This window comes from Lepus europaeus, chromosome 19 (assembly GCF_033115175.1).
Source record: "Lepus europaeus isolate LE1 chromosome 19, mLepTim1.pri, whole genome shotgun sequence".
NCBI lineage: Eukaryota > Metazoa > Chordata > Mammalia > Lagomorpha > Leporidae > Lepus > Lepus europaeus.
Window position 1 is genome coordinate 13,043,871 of NC_084845.1, and position 16,510 is coordinate 13,060,380.

General features: G+C 62.9%; 1 protein-coding gene across 1 annotated transcript; it reads left to right on the forward strand.

Moving 5' to 3' along the window:
- Positions 1-14: 14 nt before the first annotated feature.
- MAP4K1 (mitogen-activated protein kinase kinase kinase kinase 1) lies at positions 15-16,451 on the forward strand. Its single transcript, XM_062176467.1, has 32 exons — positions 15-417; positions 788-907; positions 1,089-1,146; positions 1,274-1,364; positions 2,167-2,231; positions 3,356-3,411; positions 3,529-3,576; positions 3,679-3,721; positions 3,807-3,879; positions 4,213-4,344; positions 4,643-4,705; positions 4,803-4,884; positions 5,142-5,258; positions 5,398-5,476; positions 6,386-6,444; positions 6,515-6,558; positions 6,634-6,678; positions 7,404-7,446; positions 7,851-8,013; positions 8,090-8,181; positions 8,918-9,002; positions 9,658-9,734; positions 9,813-9,873; positions 11,390-11,498; positions 11,590-11,648; positions 11,802-11,905; positions 12,351-12,525; positions 12,740-12,802; positions 13,016-13,105; positions 13,187-13,257; positions 13,942-13,997; positions 16,289-16,451. The coding sequence occupies exons 1-32, from the start codon at positions 352-354 to the stop codon at positions 16,356-16,358; spliced, it is 2,559 nt and encodes an 852-aa protein (XP_062032451.1). The 5' UTR covers positions 15-351; the 3' UTR covers positions 16,359-16,451.
- Positions 16,452-16,510: the final 59 nt, after the last annotated feature.

Sequence of the window (16,510 nt, forward strand, 5' to 3'; positions counted from 1 at the left end):
CGCCTTCCTTTGGGCCACGGCCGAGTCCCGACCATCCTGGGCTCCTGAGACAGGATCCCGAGCTTCTCCGTTTCCAGTTTTGCACTGTGGTCCCCACCGTCCATCCCAGCTCCAGCATCAGGGGAAGAGGGGGCCCGAAGCGGGGTGAAAGGTTCCTAGCCTCCGCCCCCAGGCTGAAGGCTTAGACCCCCCGTGTGCCGCCTTGAGCTATTTGTGTCAAGACTGTACACTACACACGCGGATACACATGCATGACCACATACGTGGAGGTGTGCGCTCTGGGTTCTCCACGTGTACACAGACACCCAGGCATGCGCATGTCTAGGCCTCTGCAAACCCCCGAGCACACGGATGTGTCCCAGGGAACAGGCGTGCAGGCTGCACGGCCGTCCCTGCGCAGACCTGCCACTTCCGAGTGTAAGCACCCATGGCGAGTAGCCCCAGACACCCTCCAGCAGCCCAGGACGGGGGAGGGGGTGCTAGAGCCCCTCCCCAGGTTACAATTAAGGCTATTTGCATCTCATTTACATCCAGCCCCCGGCCTTGGGGGCGTAGGGGGGTCCCCTGGGTCCCGAGGCAAGCTGCTCCTCACTGGCTTTCGGAGCCCAGGGGACAGGGGTGGAGCCGTTTGCCCAGGCCTGCAGCTGGGACAGGAAGCGAGAGTGGGGAAGGGGGAGGCCACAGCCCACAGAGAGGAGGCGAGGCGGTGCAGGGCTTGTGGGGAAGGGAGGGAGGGAGGGAGGTGCCAGAGCTGGAGCCCTGAGGCCCCACTGGCCCCTGGGCACAGGCCCAGCTCCAGCCCCCAGGGATGGACCTCGCGGACCCCGACATCTTCAACAGGGACCCCCGGGACCACTACGACCTGCTTCAGCGGCTGGGTGGCGGCACCTATGGGGAAGTGTTCAAGGTGAGGAAGCCTCTCGGTCTCTCTCCGTCACCCTGAAGCCCAGGACCTTCGGGCTGAGGCCCAAGCAAGGAAGGGGATGCAGGAGGGCCCCGGTGCTTAGCCTTGGCTCAGGGATGCTGGGGTGGGGGTGGGGGGCTCGGGCCGATGGAACCCCTCCGACTGCAAACTTGCCCTTTCCAAGGCTCGAGACAAGGTGTCGGGGGACCTGGTGGCTCTGAAGATGGTGAAAATGGAGCCTGGTGAGCGCAGGACCCAGGACCCCCTGCCCTCCCCTGCCCTCCCCTCCCCTGCCGCACCTGCGGAGCCACTGGGCCGGCCTCCTCTGCCTTCCCGGCAGCTTTCTTTTCTTTCCGCCCCTGCTCGCAGACGACGACGTCTCTACCCTGCAGAAGGAAATCCTCATATTGAAGACCTGCCGGCACGCCAACATCGTGGCCTACCATGGGAGCTATCTCTGGTGACGGCCTCCCCCCCCCCGGGTCCTCCCCTCCCCCCCGGGGTCCTCCCTCCCAAAGGGGCACCCGCTGACCTCCTACCATGGGAGCTATCTCTGGTGACGGCCTCCCCCCCCGGGTCCCCCCCCCCGGGGTCCTCCCTCCCAAAGGGGTACCCGCTGACCTCCTACCATGGGAGCTATCTCTGGTGACGGCCTCCCCCACCACCCGGGGTCCTCCCTCCCAAAGGGGCACCCGCTGACCTCCTCTCCGATTCTGGAGCCCCATCTTTAACTGGGGCACCCCCGAGTCCCAAACCCCGCTTTTCTGGCCAGAGCTCCCATTTCTGCACGGTGGTCCCCAAATCGATGCCTTCCCAGTAGCCAGGCCTGAACTCAGCTCTGCTGGAGACTCCGCCCTTTGAGCCCCTGGCTTCCCGCTCTGCTCCTTTAACGGGACCCCTGCCGTTCCCTGCCCCTCAGATGAATGCTCCAGATGACTTCAGTCCCCCCCCCCCCCCCCCCCGGCCCAGAGTCCCCTGCTCACACCTGCCTCCTGCTTACTTCCACGGTCTGAGGGCTCTCACACAACAGAGGGTGCCCTGGGTCTGAAGGCCAAAGACCTGGGTTTGCGCCGAGTTGCCCCTGAACACAGTTTCCTTTCTGAGCCTCAACTTCCCCCTCTGTAAAATGGGAATGGGGTGTGCAGGGGGAAAGGGAGGGATGCCACCGGATGCTGATGGTCTTGTTGAGCCCAGGGCCCTCCTGCAGATGGTAACACGTTGCCGCTGCTACTGTCCTGATTGCCACTCTCCAACCACTGCAGGCTGCAGAAGCTCTGGATCTGCATGGAGTTCTGTGGGGCTGGCTCTCTCCAGGACATCTACCAAGGTCAGAGGGGGGATGGGGGATCCGGGCCCCACCCCCGCCCCCATCCCTCTGCGTGTCCTTGGGAACTGGTTTTCTGGTCTGGATTTCAAACAAGGAGCCCTTCTCTGGCCCGGGTGATGCTGAGGGTGCCATGATGACCCAGCATGCCCTGGGCCTGTCCAGCCTTAGTCTCTCTGCAGGCGGTGATCCCCCCCCTGCCCCGTCCCCGTCCCCATCTTGGTCTCTGCATTTTCTGGCTTATTCCTGGGTCTCAGCGCGCCTGCGTTCCCTGGCCCCTGGGAGATGCCCCGTCGTCCTCGGATGAGGGGCTGAATGTCCAGTTCTGGCTCTTCGCCTGCCCTTGCTCCGACCACCTCCCCTGTGCGCCCGTCTGTCCCTGTCTCGTTCCCTCTTCACCCCCCCCCCCCCCCCGTCTCTCTCTTGCTGACGTGCCACATTTTGGTCTCTGTCTCAGTTTGGATCTGTCCCTGTTGCGTTCTCTCTCTCTCTCTGCCTCTCCTCGTTTGGCAAAAATCACATCACTCTGCCATCCACAGCCCGCCCACGAGAAGCCCACACCTCCCACCACGTGAGGCCCTGGGTCTCAGCCCACACGTGATGACCAAGCTCGCCTCCTGCGACCTTCCTTCCCCCACGTCACTGCTTGTCCACCCCCTCCCACTGCCGCCCCCCGGCCCCTGCCCTCCCATCCTCACGGCTATGACCTTAGATTAGCCACTGCTGACCAGCTGCGCCCAGTGTCAGACCCTGCCCACACACACTTCCTGTTGTCTTTTCTGGCTCTTTCTTCTCGCTATTGGCGCCTCCCGTGGGCTCCGTTTTGCTCGCCTCCTGGTCCGTTGCCTGCCTCCCCCCTGGACTGTGCTCTCCCCGAAGCCAGGGACGGTTTGCCTCCGCCTCCCAGCTCTGCCCCGGTGCCTGGCACCCAGCAGACACAGTACCTGCCTGTGGAGCTGAGCGACTGCCCCCTCCAGCCTGGCTCCTCGCTGAACACCCTTCCATCTCCCCCTCCCCGATGGCACCCTCTCAGCTGGTGGGGGTGGGGGCCAGGGGACCCCCCCCCCCGGGGGCTCCGGTTGCCTGGCTCCCCCCAACACCCGGCCTGGCCCGCGTGCCCCTTGCAGTGATGGGCTCCCTGTCTGAGCTGCAGATCGGCTACGTCTGTCGGGAAGTGCTGCAGGTGAGCAGAGCCTGGACCCTGGCGGGGTTGGGGCTGGGGGTACAGGGCAGGCGGGGCCCTACTGCAGCCCCACCCACCCAGGGGGCACTCACGCACCCCCTGCCACCCTCTCCCCAGGGACTGGCCTACCTGCACTCACAGAAGAAGATCCACAGAGACATCAAGGTGGGCTGGGAGCTGGGGTACCCAAGTGCGGCCAAGGGGTAGGGCAGCGCTGGGCTACCCAGCAGGGGCTCCAGCAGCTTCTGGGCCCTCTCTTGTCCCCAGGGAGCCAACATTCTCATCAATGATGCTGGGGAGGTCAGACTGGGTGAGTGTGGCTGGGGGGGTGGGCAGGGGGCTGGCGGGGGCCACCAGGGGATCCCAGCTCACCAAATCTCCCCCTTTGCCTCCAGCTGACTTTGGAATCTCGGCCCAGATTGGGGCGACACTGGCTAGACGCCTCTCTTTCATCGGGACGCCCTACTGGTGAGGGACACCTGGCAGGCAGCTCTGGGCACGGTGCGGGGTGGACAGTGGCTTTCCCAGGGGATCCCTGGGAATGTCCCGCCTGGCTCTGTTCCCCAGCCTCTGCCCTCCTCTGTGGAAAAGTCACCTGTGTTTAGTCGCCCCTTGTCTGGGTCCCTCTGTGCCCCTCTCTGCCCATCTCAGCCTGGTGCTGCTCCCGGCTCACCACCGTGTCCCTGACCCTGTGTCTGTCTCCATGTCCGTGTCTCTGTCTGTCCGGCTCCCTGCCCCTCCTTCCTCTCCCCCACCCCACCCCCGTGCCACCCCGGGCTGGCTGAGGCTCTCTGCCCCCAGGATGGCTCCTGAAGTGGCGGCTGTGGCCCTGAAGGGGGGCTACAATGAGCTGTGCGACATCTGGTCCCTGGGCATCACGGCCATCGAGCTGGCTGAGCTCCAGCCGCCGCTGTTCGACGTGCACCCGCTCAGGTAGGCAGGGGTGGGCGGCCCCCCCTCTCTGAGCCCAGAGACCCTGCCCAGCCCTGAGGGGCCCCCAAGGATGCCCCTAGTGGAGAAAGCCTGTCTTTAGCCTCCCCTGAGACCCCCAACTCGGGGGCCCCCACGTGAGCCTCTGGGGTCAGGGGCGGAGTGCCTCCTGCGCTGCTTCTAGGAGCTGAGCCCCATCGCCTTCCGTCCCTGGCTGACTTCAGTGATCTTGGGAGCCCCTGAAGCCATGGGGCCTGGTCTCCTGGGGGGCTCAGCCTCGCTTCCTCCCCTGCTCCTCTAGGGTCCTCTTCCTCATGACCAAGAGCGGCTACCAGCCCCCGCGGCTGAAGGAGAAGGGCAAATGGTAGGAGGGGGGCGGGGGGTAGGGGTGGGGAGTGGGGAGCGGGGGGCGGGGGCAGGCCAGCGGCGCCCTGACCAGTCGCTGTCCCCTCGCCCTGAAGGTCAGCTGCCTTCCACAACTTCGTCAAAGTCACCCTCACTAAGAGCCCCAAGAAGCGACCCAGTGCGGCCAAGATGCTCAGCGTAAGTCTCTCGCCCTCCCTGGCTCTGCCATCTGGGGCCTTTCCCAGGGTTTCCCGTGCCGGCCCGAACGCGGGGATCTCCGTCTGCAGCCCCTGGTCCCTGGTGTTGCCCAGGACGCCCCTCTAGTGCCCCCACATCACTCCCCGAGCTGCTGGGACTCTCAGGTCCCCAACACCCCTGAATGCGCCAAGGCGCCTGCAAGGTCCCCGGCCCGGGTCTCTGAGCTCCCGGTCGGCTCAGGCCTCTTCCCCCCGCAGCATCAGCTGGTGTCCCAGCCCGGGCTGAGCAGGGCCCTCATCCTGGATCTGCTGGACAAGCTGAGGAACCCCGGGAAGGGGCCCCTGGCCGGTGAGAGTGAGGACGACGAGCCCGAGGTGAGCCCCCCGCCTCCGCCTGGGCCGTCCCTGCAGCCGGGCAGGAGGGAGGGCGGCCGGCGCCGGGCCGGGTGGGGGAGGTGGGGGTCAGGGCGCAAGGCTGTGAGCCCTGACACAGCCGCCCCCCTCCCCCGCCCAGCCGCCCCCGGCCATCCCACGGAGGATCCGATCCACGCACCGGTCCAGCTCTCTGGGGATCCCAGATGCAGACTGCTGTCGTGAGTAGACACCGTGCACACCCCGTGACAGACCGGAGACCCCCGCCCTCCTGCCCTCAGGTCCCACAAGAGACTCCAGAGGCCTCCTCACCAGCTGACCTACCAAATGACCAGAGAGGCCTCTGCCCCGCAACCCGCAGACCCCATGAGGCCGCCCAACACCACCCTGGTCCCAAAAGGGCCCTCAGAAGTCTCTGCAGGCGCAGGTGTCTGTGTCGCAGTTGAGACACTGTTTGCGAGGCCTGCCTCCTATTCCCGAGTGCGTGGGTTCAAGACCCGGCCCTGCTTCCCATTCCAGCCCCTTGCTAGTGCACACCCTTGGAGGCAGTGCTGGTGGCCCGAGGACTTAGGTCCCTGCTACCCCCACGGGAGACCCAGACTGATCTCCTGGCTCCTGTGGCCTGGTCCAGCCCCAGCTCTGGGCATCTGGGCAGAGAACCAGTAGATGGAAGACTTCTCTGGTCTCTGCCTTTCAAATAAACAAAAACAAACAAAAAAAGAGGTTGCACTTAAAACAGAAAAGAAATCTGTATCAGAACCTGTGCCACCCATGTGGACCCTGACAACACTCTGTAAGCACCTTGACCCCCAAATGAGACCCCTGGAAACTGAGACCCCATCCCACGGGACATCGGCTCCAACACCCAAATCCATCTGGCGGCCCTTGCCCCCGGCTCACTGTGGCCCCACCACCTCGCAGGCAGCCCCACTACTCACAGCCCCTGCCCCCAACTCACAGTGGTCCCCCACCTCAAGGCAGCCCCCCCACTTGCAGCCCCTACCCCTGGCTCACCGTGGCCTCCCCCACCTTGCAGGCAGCACCCCCATCTCCCGGCCCCTGCCCCCGGCTCACTATGCCCCCCCACAGGCAGCCCCTGCCCCCGGCTCATTGTGCCCCCCCACACACAGGGCGGCACATGGAGTTCAGGAGGCTCCGCGGCGTGGAGAGCAGACCCCCAGCCCACACGGTGAGACGCCCTCCCTCTCCCCGGGGCCTCCCGTGCCCCAGGCCCGGCTGACCCTCGGCCTGTCTCCTAGGCTCGCCTGCAGCCCCCTGCAGACTCCAAGAGCAGCAGTCCCAGGTGAGGGGACCCCCGGGTGGGGTGGGGGCTGGGACGCGTGCCAGCTGCCTGAGGCTCACGCCTGGCACTCTCCAGGAGGGACCAGTCCGAGTCCGACGATGACTATGACGACGTGGACATGTAAGAGAGGCCAGGCCCGGCGCCTGGCCCGCACTGCAGCCCCGCCTCCCTAGACTCCCCCTTGCCTCCCTCAATGCCAGCACCCTCACCTTCTCTCCTCTGCAGCCCGGCTCCCTAACCCCACCTCACCCTCCGGCCCTTGACCCCCTCCCAGTCCCCAAGCCAGCGTCCTCCACTTTCTTTTCCCTTCTTATCTGACCTGCGATTTCAGCGGGCACTGCCCCCACCATAGATCTTTCCAGAATATCCCCTGACCCGGCCACAGGCCTTTCCCCGCCTCTCCCTCAGCCCCAGACCTCAGAGGCAGCCCAGTCTCAAAGGCCTACCGAAGGTTTCTCTGACCTCTGACCCCTGACCCTCCACCCTTCTTATTCAACCTTAGTCCGTAGAAATTTCCCGAAGGCCAGACCCTGAGCCCCAGCCCCGAACCTCAACCCCAGTCACAGCTCAGGCCCAGGCATCCCCAGCCCGCAGACCCAAGGGCGGCTCATTTACTGCAAACATCGTCCCTGTGCTGGGCGTCTGAGGAGCACCGGGTCCCGAGTGTGGACTTGACCCAAGGCAGTTGTGAGGATCTGTGCTCCTGGACCCCTTGTCAGAGTGTCGCTGTCACCGCTGTTAGCACGGCCCTGGTCCTTGCATCCTCAGCTCCAGCCAGGCCAAGTCACCCCTCGCCCTGTCCCAGGCCTCCAGCCCCGCCCCCTTACCCCATCTTTGTGTTTCAGCCCCGCCCCCGCAGAGGACACACCTCCTCCACTGCCCCCCAAGGTAAGGTGCTGGGACCAGGAGGCCGGCTCCTTGGACCTCAGCTCCTGCATCCCAGGGCCATCAGGGGTGGACAGCTCGGGGTTGGGGCGATGAGCTGTTGGTGGGTCTGCCCTTCGCCTCCCTGGGCACCCTAGGGGTGGGCTTCAAGATCTTTAGCCTCAGGAACATTGGTCCTTGGTGGGCCCCAGGAGCCCCCTGCTGCACCCAGCATCAACTCTTTAGTGTCCGGAGCGTGCTGACGTTGGGGGGAGGGGAGAGGCAGTGGAAGGGCGGGGCAGAGACTGTCGGGGCCCTTGCTCACTCTGGGCTTGGGGGCAGGTGGGCGGCGGGGACTGGGCTTGCCACGGGTAGCCTCTCCTTGTGAGTGTCTGATGTACCCCCCATGCTCCTCTCTGTCTCCGAAGCCCAAGTTCCGTTCTCCGTCTGATGAGGGTTCTGGGGGGGCTGGGGATGAGGGGCAGCTGAGCCCGGGGGTGCTGGTCCGGTGTGCCAGCGGGCCTCCCCCACGCACCCCCCGTCCTGGGCCCCCTCCAGCCTCCCGCAGCCCCCACTTCACCGCCTATTCAGGTAAGGGGGTAGGCTGGGGTGGATGGGGGTCAGGAGAGGGGGCCTTGGAGGCTGATTGTCCCCCTACTGCCCTCAGAACCCTCGCTGTGGAACCCAGCCCTCCGGGAGCCCGCCCAGCCCCCACTGCTGCCCCCCAAGAAGGAGAAGATGAGGAGAAAGGTGAGGCCAGCCACGCTGAGGACACAGCTGGGGTGGGGTTGGAAGGACTGATGGCGGGTGTGCCGGACACAGATCTCACGGCTCTGCCTGGTGACGGCAGCAGCTACCCCGGGGAGGGTGTCCCCACTTCACAGAGGGGGAGGAGGCCCAGAAAGGGGGACGTCCCAGCTGCCCCTGTAGCGGGGGGTGGTCCCAGGGCAGCCTGTGGACACCAAGACCCAAGGATGCCCAGGGCCCTTACAGAACCCCTGCCTGTCTTCCCTGTGCTTTACTGTTTTCTTTTTTTAAGATTTATTTACCTGATGCAATTTCTTTTTGGGAATCTGTTTTTAAAAACTTCTATTTACCCGAGAAGAGATACTCCCGCCTACTGGTTCACTCCCCAAATGGCCGCAATGGCCAGGGCTGGGCTGTGACCAAAGCTGGGAGCCAGGAGCTCCATCCAGGTCTCCCACGTGAGTGGCGGGGCCCGAGCCCTTGCGCCGCCACTGCCGCCTCCCAGGGTGCACCTTAGCACGAAGCTGGAGCCAGGGCCAGGGCCAGGCGTGAGCCCAGGCGCTCCCGTGCGGGACACAGTCGCTCAGACCATACCTTCTCCACTGGCCCAATGCCCGCCCCCCGGGGGAGCCAGCTGAATCCCTTTGAGAAGTGGAGGTGGGATTTGAACCCTGGTCCTCCTGTCTTCACCACTGCCTCTTCCTGTCCCCTGCCCCCTCTTGCTGGCCCCGCTGCCCGGTCTGCCCAGGAATGTGCGCTGCTGGTGAAGTTGTTCAACGGCTGCCCGCTGCACATCCACAGCACAGCCTCCTGGACACACCCGTCCACCAAGGGTGAGCACCGGCCGGGTGGGGGTGGGGAGGAGCCTTACGGAGTGGAACAGGACAGCGCCTGTGGTTCCTGCTGGGGATTGGGGACCCAAGGTGGGTGGATGGAGGGGAAGTCAGAGTTGGGGTTCAGCAGTGTCGGAATACAGCATACAGCAGAAAGGGTCGAGTGGGGGGCACAAGGGGAGGTTCAGCCGCAGCCCAGCGGCAGAGGCTGGGAGCAGTGTCCTGGGGTCAGGAATTCAAGGGGTCAGAGAGCAGCGGGAAAGGCAGAGTCTGGAGGTGAGCGGTGTGGAGGGGACGAGGCCAGTGAGGGGTCACAGGGGACAGAAAAGCCGTGTTTGTGGAGGCCTGACTTTGGGGTCAGTGCTGAGATGGGGTTAGCTCGAGAGACAAGGACAGAAACCAGGGGCACTGGGAGGCAGGTGTTGAGTTGTGGGTCCCAGCGACGAGCTGAGGATCGTCAGGATGTGCCAGTCGGAGCCGGAAGAGCGCCCCCAGGCGGCGGGGCGGGGAGTCACAGAAGGATGGGGACCGACAGTAGCCTGAGGGGCTGGTCAGGGCTTGGGTTCAGGCTGAGCGTGTTGGCTGGGGTGAGAGGGCACGGGTCAGGCCGGGCGGGGGTGGGGAAGGTCCCAGCGTCCTGGTTGTCTCCCCGCAGACCAGCACCTGCTCCTGGGGGCTGAGGAGGGCATTTTCATCCTGAACCGGAGTGAGCAGGAGGCCACGCTGGAGATGGTGAGGGGCCGGCCCAGGGTGGGGCAGGGGCGCCTGAGGCGGGGGCCCTCACAGGAGCCCTCTCCCCTTTCTCCGTAGCTCTTTCCTAGCCGGACCACCTGGGTGTACTCCATCAACAACGTGCTCATGTCTCTCTCAGGTCTGGCTGAGGGGCAGCGGTGGGGGGGGGGGGGCAGAAGTTGAGGGTCGAAGGTCAGGGGCTTGGGAGGTGGATGGGCACAGATGCACAGAGACCCGAATTGCCGTTCCCGGAGCCCGAGGTTCAAGTTCTGGCCACTTTTTCACTGTGGGACTTAGGCAAGGGATTTCTCCCCCGCCCCCAGCCTCAGTTTCCCCATCTGTAAAGGGAGAGCAGAATAGTCCCCACCTCTCAAGTCCATTTTGAGGTTGTTTCTACAATAAATTAGTGTTAAATAGCTTTGATGGCAATCAGAACCAATTCCACACAGATTTTAAAAATCTGTCATTGTCTTATAAATATTTTGTACAAAAGAATTTCTGTTATTTTCATTATTTGAAAGGGGGAGAGAGAGAGAGAGATCGATCTTCCAGGTATTGGTTCACTCCCCCAATGCCCACAACAGCTGGGACTGGATCGGGCCAAAGCCAGGAGCCCAGAGCTCCATCCAGATCTCCCCACGGGGGGCAGGGACCCAAGCACTGGAGCCGTCACTGCTGCCTCCCGGGTGCACGTTAGCAGGGAGCTGGGACTGGAAGCAGAGCTGGGACTGCAGCCAAGCACTCCGAGGCAGGTTGCTGCAGCGGGTGTCTTACCCACTGCCTCGAGTGCCCACGACACGTAGGAAATGCTTTCTGAATTTAGGAGAAACCAGCAAAGGGTATTCATGCGCTCACTGATAACACACTTGTGGCGACAACAGAGAATTTCTAGATGTAGTTCTTAGACTTTGTAACATGAGTGTCTTCAAAAAGTTCCTAGAAGGGGCCGGCGCTGTGGCTCAGTAGGTTAATCCTCCACCTGCAGCGCCGGCATCCCATGTGAGCGCTGGTTCGAGTCCCGGCTGCTCCTCTTCCAGTCCAGCTCTCTGCTGTGGCCCGGGAGGGCAGTGGAGGATGGCCCAGGTGCTTGGGCCCTGCACCCGCTTGGGAGACCAGGAGGAAGCTCCTGGCTCCTGGCTTCGGATTGGTGCAGCTCTGGCCATTGTGGCCAATTGGGGAGTGAACCAACGGAAGGAAGACCTTTCTCTCTGTCTCTTCCTCTCACTGTCTGTAACTCTACCTCTCAAATAAATAAATGAAATCTTAAAAAACAAAAAGTTCCTGGAGGAAAGTGCCCCTTAAGAAAATGCCTGTGCAGGGATTTCAACTTCTGCACTAACACGAGCTTGTCTTTCACCTGCGTTTTCGCACACGCTGTTGGAAGTACTCTTGTCTGGGTGACTTCATCGGAGTGGCTAAGCGTCCAGCGTGTCTCTTAGGTGGCCACGGGCTCCGCAGGGATCGGGAACGTGCTGGTTTTGCTCACGGCCGTGGACCATGGCCAAGTACAGTGCCTGTACAACCTGTTGAGAAAAATGAATGAATGAGAAGTCTGGAGACTTGGAGGCTGGGGCCCAGGGAGGGGACAGGGGACAGGAGGTGGTATCTGGGGTCCTATAACGTCCTGCTTCCCCCTACACACACACACACTGCAGGAAAGACCCCCCACCTGTATTCTCATAGCATCCTGGGCCTGCTGGAGCGGAAAGAGAGCAGAACCGGAAGCCCCATCGCTCACATCAGCCCCCACCGGCTACTGGCAAGGTAACAGCTCCCCGTGGCAACACGGCCAGGCGCCTGGGTCTCCCCTACCCCTCGCGCTGTCCGCCACCCTTCACGTGCGCCTCTGCTCCAGGAAGAACATGGTCTCCACCAAGATCCAGGACACCAAAGGCTGCCGCGCATGCTGTGTGGGTGAGAGCGAGCCCATGGGTGCGCAGGAGGGGGCGGCGGGGACCGGGGTGGCCCTGGGTCTCCCTCTTAGGACAGGGTGTGAGGTCGCTTCTGGGGAGAGGGGCGCGGCGTGGGCACTGGCCCTGACGCGGCCGTCGTTGGCCACGCCCGCAGCGGAGGGTGCGAGCTCCGGGGGCCCTTTCCTGTGCGGGGCGTTGGAGGCGTCCGTGGTCCTGTTCCAGTGGTACCAGCCCATGAACAAGTTCCTGCTCGTCCGGGTAAGGGGCGGGATGGGGTGGCCGGGGATTGCACCGCACCTGCGGGCCTCCGCCGAGGCCCCCACCCCCTGCGACCTGCGCCGGACCCTTCAGCCCCACCCCTCACACCTGGGCCTATTCGTCCCCCAGGCCCCGCCCCCTCCCTGGGTCTCCAAGGAGACCCCGTGCCGGGCCGCCCCGTCCGAGTCTCTAAATAAGTTTTGCAGACTTGGGAGCCCGTCCCTTGGAGTCGTACCTTCCTGTTACCAGGGCGACACGTCCCCCCCCCCCCAAGAAAGCAACACCCATTCTGAGGCCACAACCCTCAGCTTCTAAGGAGGCAGCACCTAAGCCCACTGGGGCCAGCTCCCAGGCCCCGCCCTCCCTGCCGCCGCCCCGCCCAGGCCCGCTCCCAGACCCCGCCCCCAGCCTCCTCTGAGCCCGCCTCTCCCCGTGCGGCCCGCAGCAGGTGCTCTTCCCGCTGCCGACGCCTCTGCCGGTGTTCGCGCTGCTGACCGCGCCGGGCTCCGAGCTGCCCGCTGTGTGCATCGGCGTGAGCCCCGGGCGGCCGGCCAAGTCCGTGCTCTTCCACACCGTGCGCTTCGGCGCGCTCTCCTGCTGGCTGGGCGAGATGAGCACTGGTGAGCGCGGACCCGGGTGGGGCTGGGGTGGGGCTGGGCGGTGCTTCGAGGCGGGTCTCAGCTGGCTGGCGAGGTCAGAAGCAGCGCGGAACCGGGGTTTAGCCGACTTGCTTGGGGCCCAAGAGGGTGTCCCGCAGAGGGGCTGGTGTGGGGGTGGTGCGGGGAAAGAGGAGAGGGGCCGAGTGGGTCCTTAGGGCCCCCTGGTCTCAAACAGAGCACAAGGGGCCAGTGCAGGTGACCCAGGTAGAGGAAGACATGGTGATGGTGTTGATGGACGGTAAGAACCCCCCGCCCCGCCCTGCCTGGATTCCCCCACACGCCCGGAAGCCCACTCCCAGACCTTGTCCCCCTCAGAAACCCCGAGCCTCTCCAGGCCTTGCCCGGCCTCAGCTCTTGGCGCTGGGGTTGTTGCCCGGTGCCCTAGGGACCCTCGGAGCCCTGCTCACAGGGCTGAAAACCCTCTCTACCCGCCCCTCTCCCCCCACTCCAGGCTCTCTGAAGTTGGTGACCCCGGAGGGAGCCCCAGCCCGGGGCCTGCACACACCTGAGATCCCCATGACAGAAGTGGTGGAGGCTGTGGGTATGTGCGGGGAGGAGAGGGCCCAGGAGGGGAGGGCCCCCAGGCGGTCCCCAAGGGCAACGGGCACTGCTTTCTCCCCAGCTATGGTTGGGGGTCGGCTCCAGGCCTTCTGGAAGCATGGCGTGCAAGTGTGGGCTCCGGGCTCAGACCAGGTGAGTCCGGGTGGGGGTCCTGGAGTCCAGCCAGAGCCCCTCTCAGCCCCGGACCTCTGTGTCCTAACCACAGCCCCTCGCGAGTCCGCGGGGGGGGGGGGGGGTCCTGGAGTCCAGCCAGAGCCCATTTCAGCCCCGCCCTCCCGGCCGCCGCCCCACCCAGGCCCGCTCCCAGACCCCGCCCCCAGCCTCCTCTGAGCCCGCCTCTCCCCGAGCGGCCCTGGCCACCGTGTGCCCTGCCGGGGGCTTTGCTGCCCTCTGCGACTCTGTTCCCCAGCAGTAAACTGGGGGCACTGTGGAGACAGATGGCGGTCAAGGGCACGGACCTGACCGCCTGGATTGGAGTCCAGCTGAGTGACCTTCGGCAAATGACTTAACCTCGCTGAGCCTGGCTGTCCTCATCTAGGACACGGAGGGGAAATGGTGCTTGTCTGTGGACAAGGGGGCCCTTACGTGTCTGTATTCTAGGTCGTGTTCACCTGGTGGGTGGGTACTGTGATTGCACAGGATAGTAACCTGAGTAGAGCGAGGCTGAGTAACTCGCCCAAAGTCACACAGCAGGTGCATGGTGCTGGCAAGAATGATGATTCTGGGACCTGAGGCTGGACCATCGAGGCCCCTCCTTGCTTTCTTTACGGGAGAGGGGAAGGGTCTTCCGGGTGCTGACATGCAATTTTCCCCCAGCTGCTGCAGGAGCTCAGAGACCCCACCCTCACCTTCCGTCTGCTCGGCTCTCCCAGGTAAGGTCAGGCAAGGGGCCTGAAGGGAGCCAGGGGCTCTTCATGTGGACCAAGCACCCCAGGGGTCCCCACACCTGTGGGTTTAGCCTGGCTAGTGTCACCTGGCCTCGGCTCCACCCCTGCCTCCCGTAGTCTGGTTCTCACCTGGCAACTGAGGGTGCGTTTTCATTTCTTTTTCTTTTTCTTTTTTTTTTTTTTTTTTGACAGGGAGAGTAGATAGTGAGAGAGAGAGAGAGAGAGAGAGAGAGAGAGAGAGAGAAAGAGAAAGGTCTTCCTTTTTGCCGTTGGTTCACCCTCCAGTGGCCGCTGCGGCCGGCACATCGTGCTGATCCGAAGCCAGGAGCCAGGTGTTTCTCCTGGTCTCCCATGGAGGTGCAGGGCCCAAGCACTTGGGCCATCCTCCACTGCCTTCCCGGGCCATAGCAGAGAGCTGGCCTGGAAGAGGGGCAACCGGGATAGAATCCGGCGCCCCAACCAAGACTAGAACCCGGTGTGTCGGCGCCGCAAAGCAGAGGATTAGCCTATTAAGCCACGCGTTTGCTTACTTCCACCTTCAGGAAAGGCGGAGTACAGAGACAGACAGAGATCTCCATCGCCTCGTTCATTCCCTAAACGCCCGCACTAGCCAGGGCTGGGCCTCCCCCCTGGGTGTCGGGGCCCAGACGCAGCCCTCATCGCTGCCTCCCGGCGCAGTAGCAGGAAGCTAGACTGGAAGCGGAGTAGCCAGACTCAAACAGCGCCCCATACGGGTGCGGGACCCTGAGTGCGGCTTACGGGCGGCTCCCCAATGCCTCTCCTCGTTTTATTTTAATGACCGGAAATCGCTATTTTAACTTTTTCTTTTGACATAATTTTAGGTTCACAGAGAAGTTGCGAAACTACTACAGATTCTTGTGTCTGTTTCACTCAGACTCCCTGGATGTTCACTTTTTTTCTTTTTCTTTCTCTTACACAAATGTCAAAAAACAAAAAGTAAATTTTTTTCTTACTATTTGGGAATACGTTGCAGGCAGGATTCCCATTTCTCTCTACATACTTCAGCCTACGTTTCCTGAATCAAAGGCTGTAACCCTGCGCACCAAAATGCAGCTGTCAAAACCGAGACAGTGTCTCTGTCCCCGGCTTCTAATTCAAACACCCATTCAAGAGCCACCAGTTGTTCCGGTGCTGCCCTTTAGAACCAGGAAAATTAATGATTCTTCCTGCTCCAGGATCCAATCCAGGATCAGGCGTTGGCCTTAGGAGTCGTTTTCTTCCTTCTTTTAAAGTGTATTTGAAAGATAAAGTGACAGAGACATCTCCCATCTGCTGGGTCTCTCTCCAAATGCCCACAGCAGCCAGGGCTGGGCCAGACTGAGGCCAGGAGCCAGGAGCTCCATTCTGGTCTCTCACTTGGGTGGCACAAACCCAAGGATCTGGACCATCATCTGCTGCCTCCCAAGGCGCATTAGCAAGAAGCTGGATCAGAAACATGGAGTCGCCGAGACTCAATCCAGGCTCCGGATGCGGGACTCAGACGTCCCAACGGCTGGCTTAACCCACGGGGTCACCACGCCTGCCTTAGGAGGGGGCAGATCTTAGACTTCTTTGTCGTCCGCGCTCTTACCACTTTTGAAAAGCACAGTAAAGTTACTTTGTAGAAGGTCCCTCCGCTGAGCTTGAGGCTCCAAGTTATGCATTTGGGCAGGAAACCACAGAAGTGAGGTTGTGTCCTTCTCAGCGCATGACACCAAGAGGCCGGGAGGCCAGTCGGTCCCCGGCAGATAACAGCTTCGGTCATGTGGTTAAGGTGGATGTACCCGTCTTCTCGCTGTAGGGTTGCTCTTTTTCCCTTTGTGAGAAGCTCCTCTCGGGGAGACTCACTGAGTCAAGGTGTTCTTTCTTGAGCGGCTTTCACCCATTGGCGTCAGAGTCTGTGCGGCTCTGGGTTAGCGTGGCTACCGAACGCTCATTTTTTCTCATCTGTCTTGCCTTGTGTTTGTGCTCGCTGGTGTCCAGCACAGGCAGAGCTGCCCCGTCCCTGTCCTCCCAGCAGGTTTCCTCCTAGGCCTCCTTCCGGCTCCCCCGCGGCTCCGCCTGGCCTGGGCTTCCCTGCCATGCGCCCTGATCTTGGTTGCACTCGCGAACTTCAGATCCACGCTGGCTCTCTGCAGGCTCGGAGCTCCCCAGAGGCTGGGCCACGCCTGCTCGGTCACTCCTCCAGCCCAGCACCGGGCCGCCACCCCCTCTTATTGACCACTCTGTGAGTGAGTGAATGAATGAATGACCTGACTTCCCCGTTCCTCCTTCAGGCCGGTGGTGGTGGAGACGCGCCCGGCAGATGACCCGACTGCCCCCAGCAACCTCTACATCCAGGAATGAGTCTCCTGGGGGTGCCGGGAGCCAGTCCCTGTACCCCCCAGCAACAGAGACACTAGTGCTCACGTCGTGTCCTGGTTTCCCAATAAATAGGACTTTAGCCTCTGTTGTCTTGTTTTTCTGGAGGGAGGCGGGATTTCTGGATGCCGACTCCC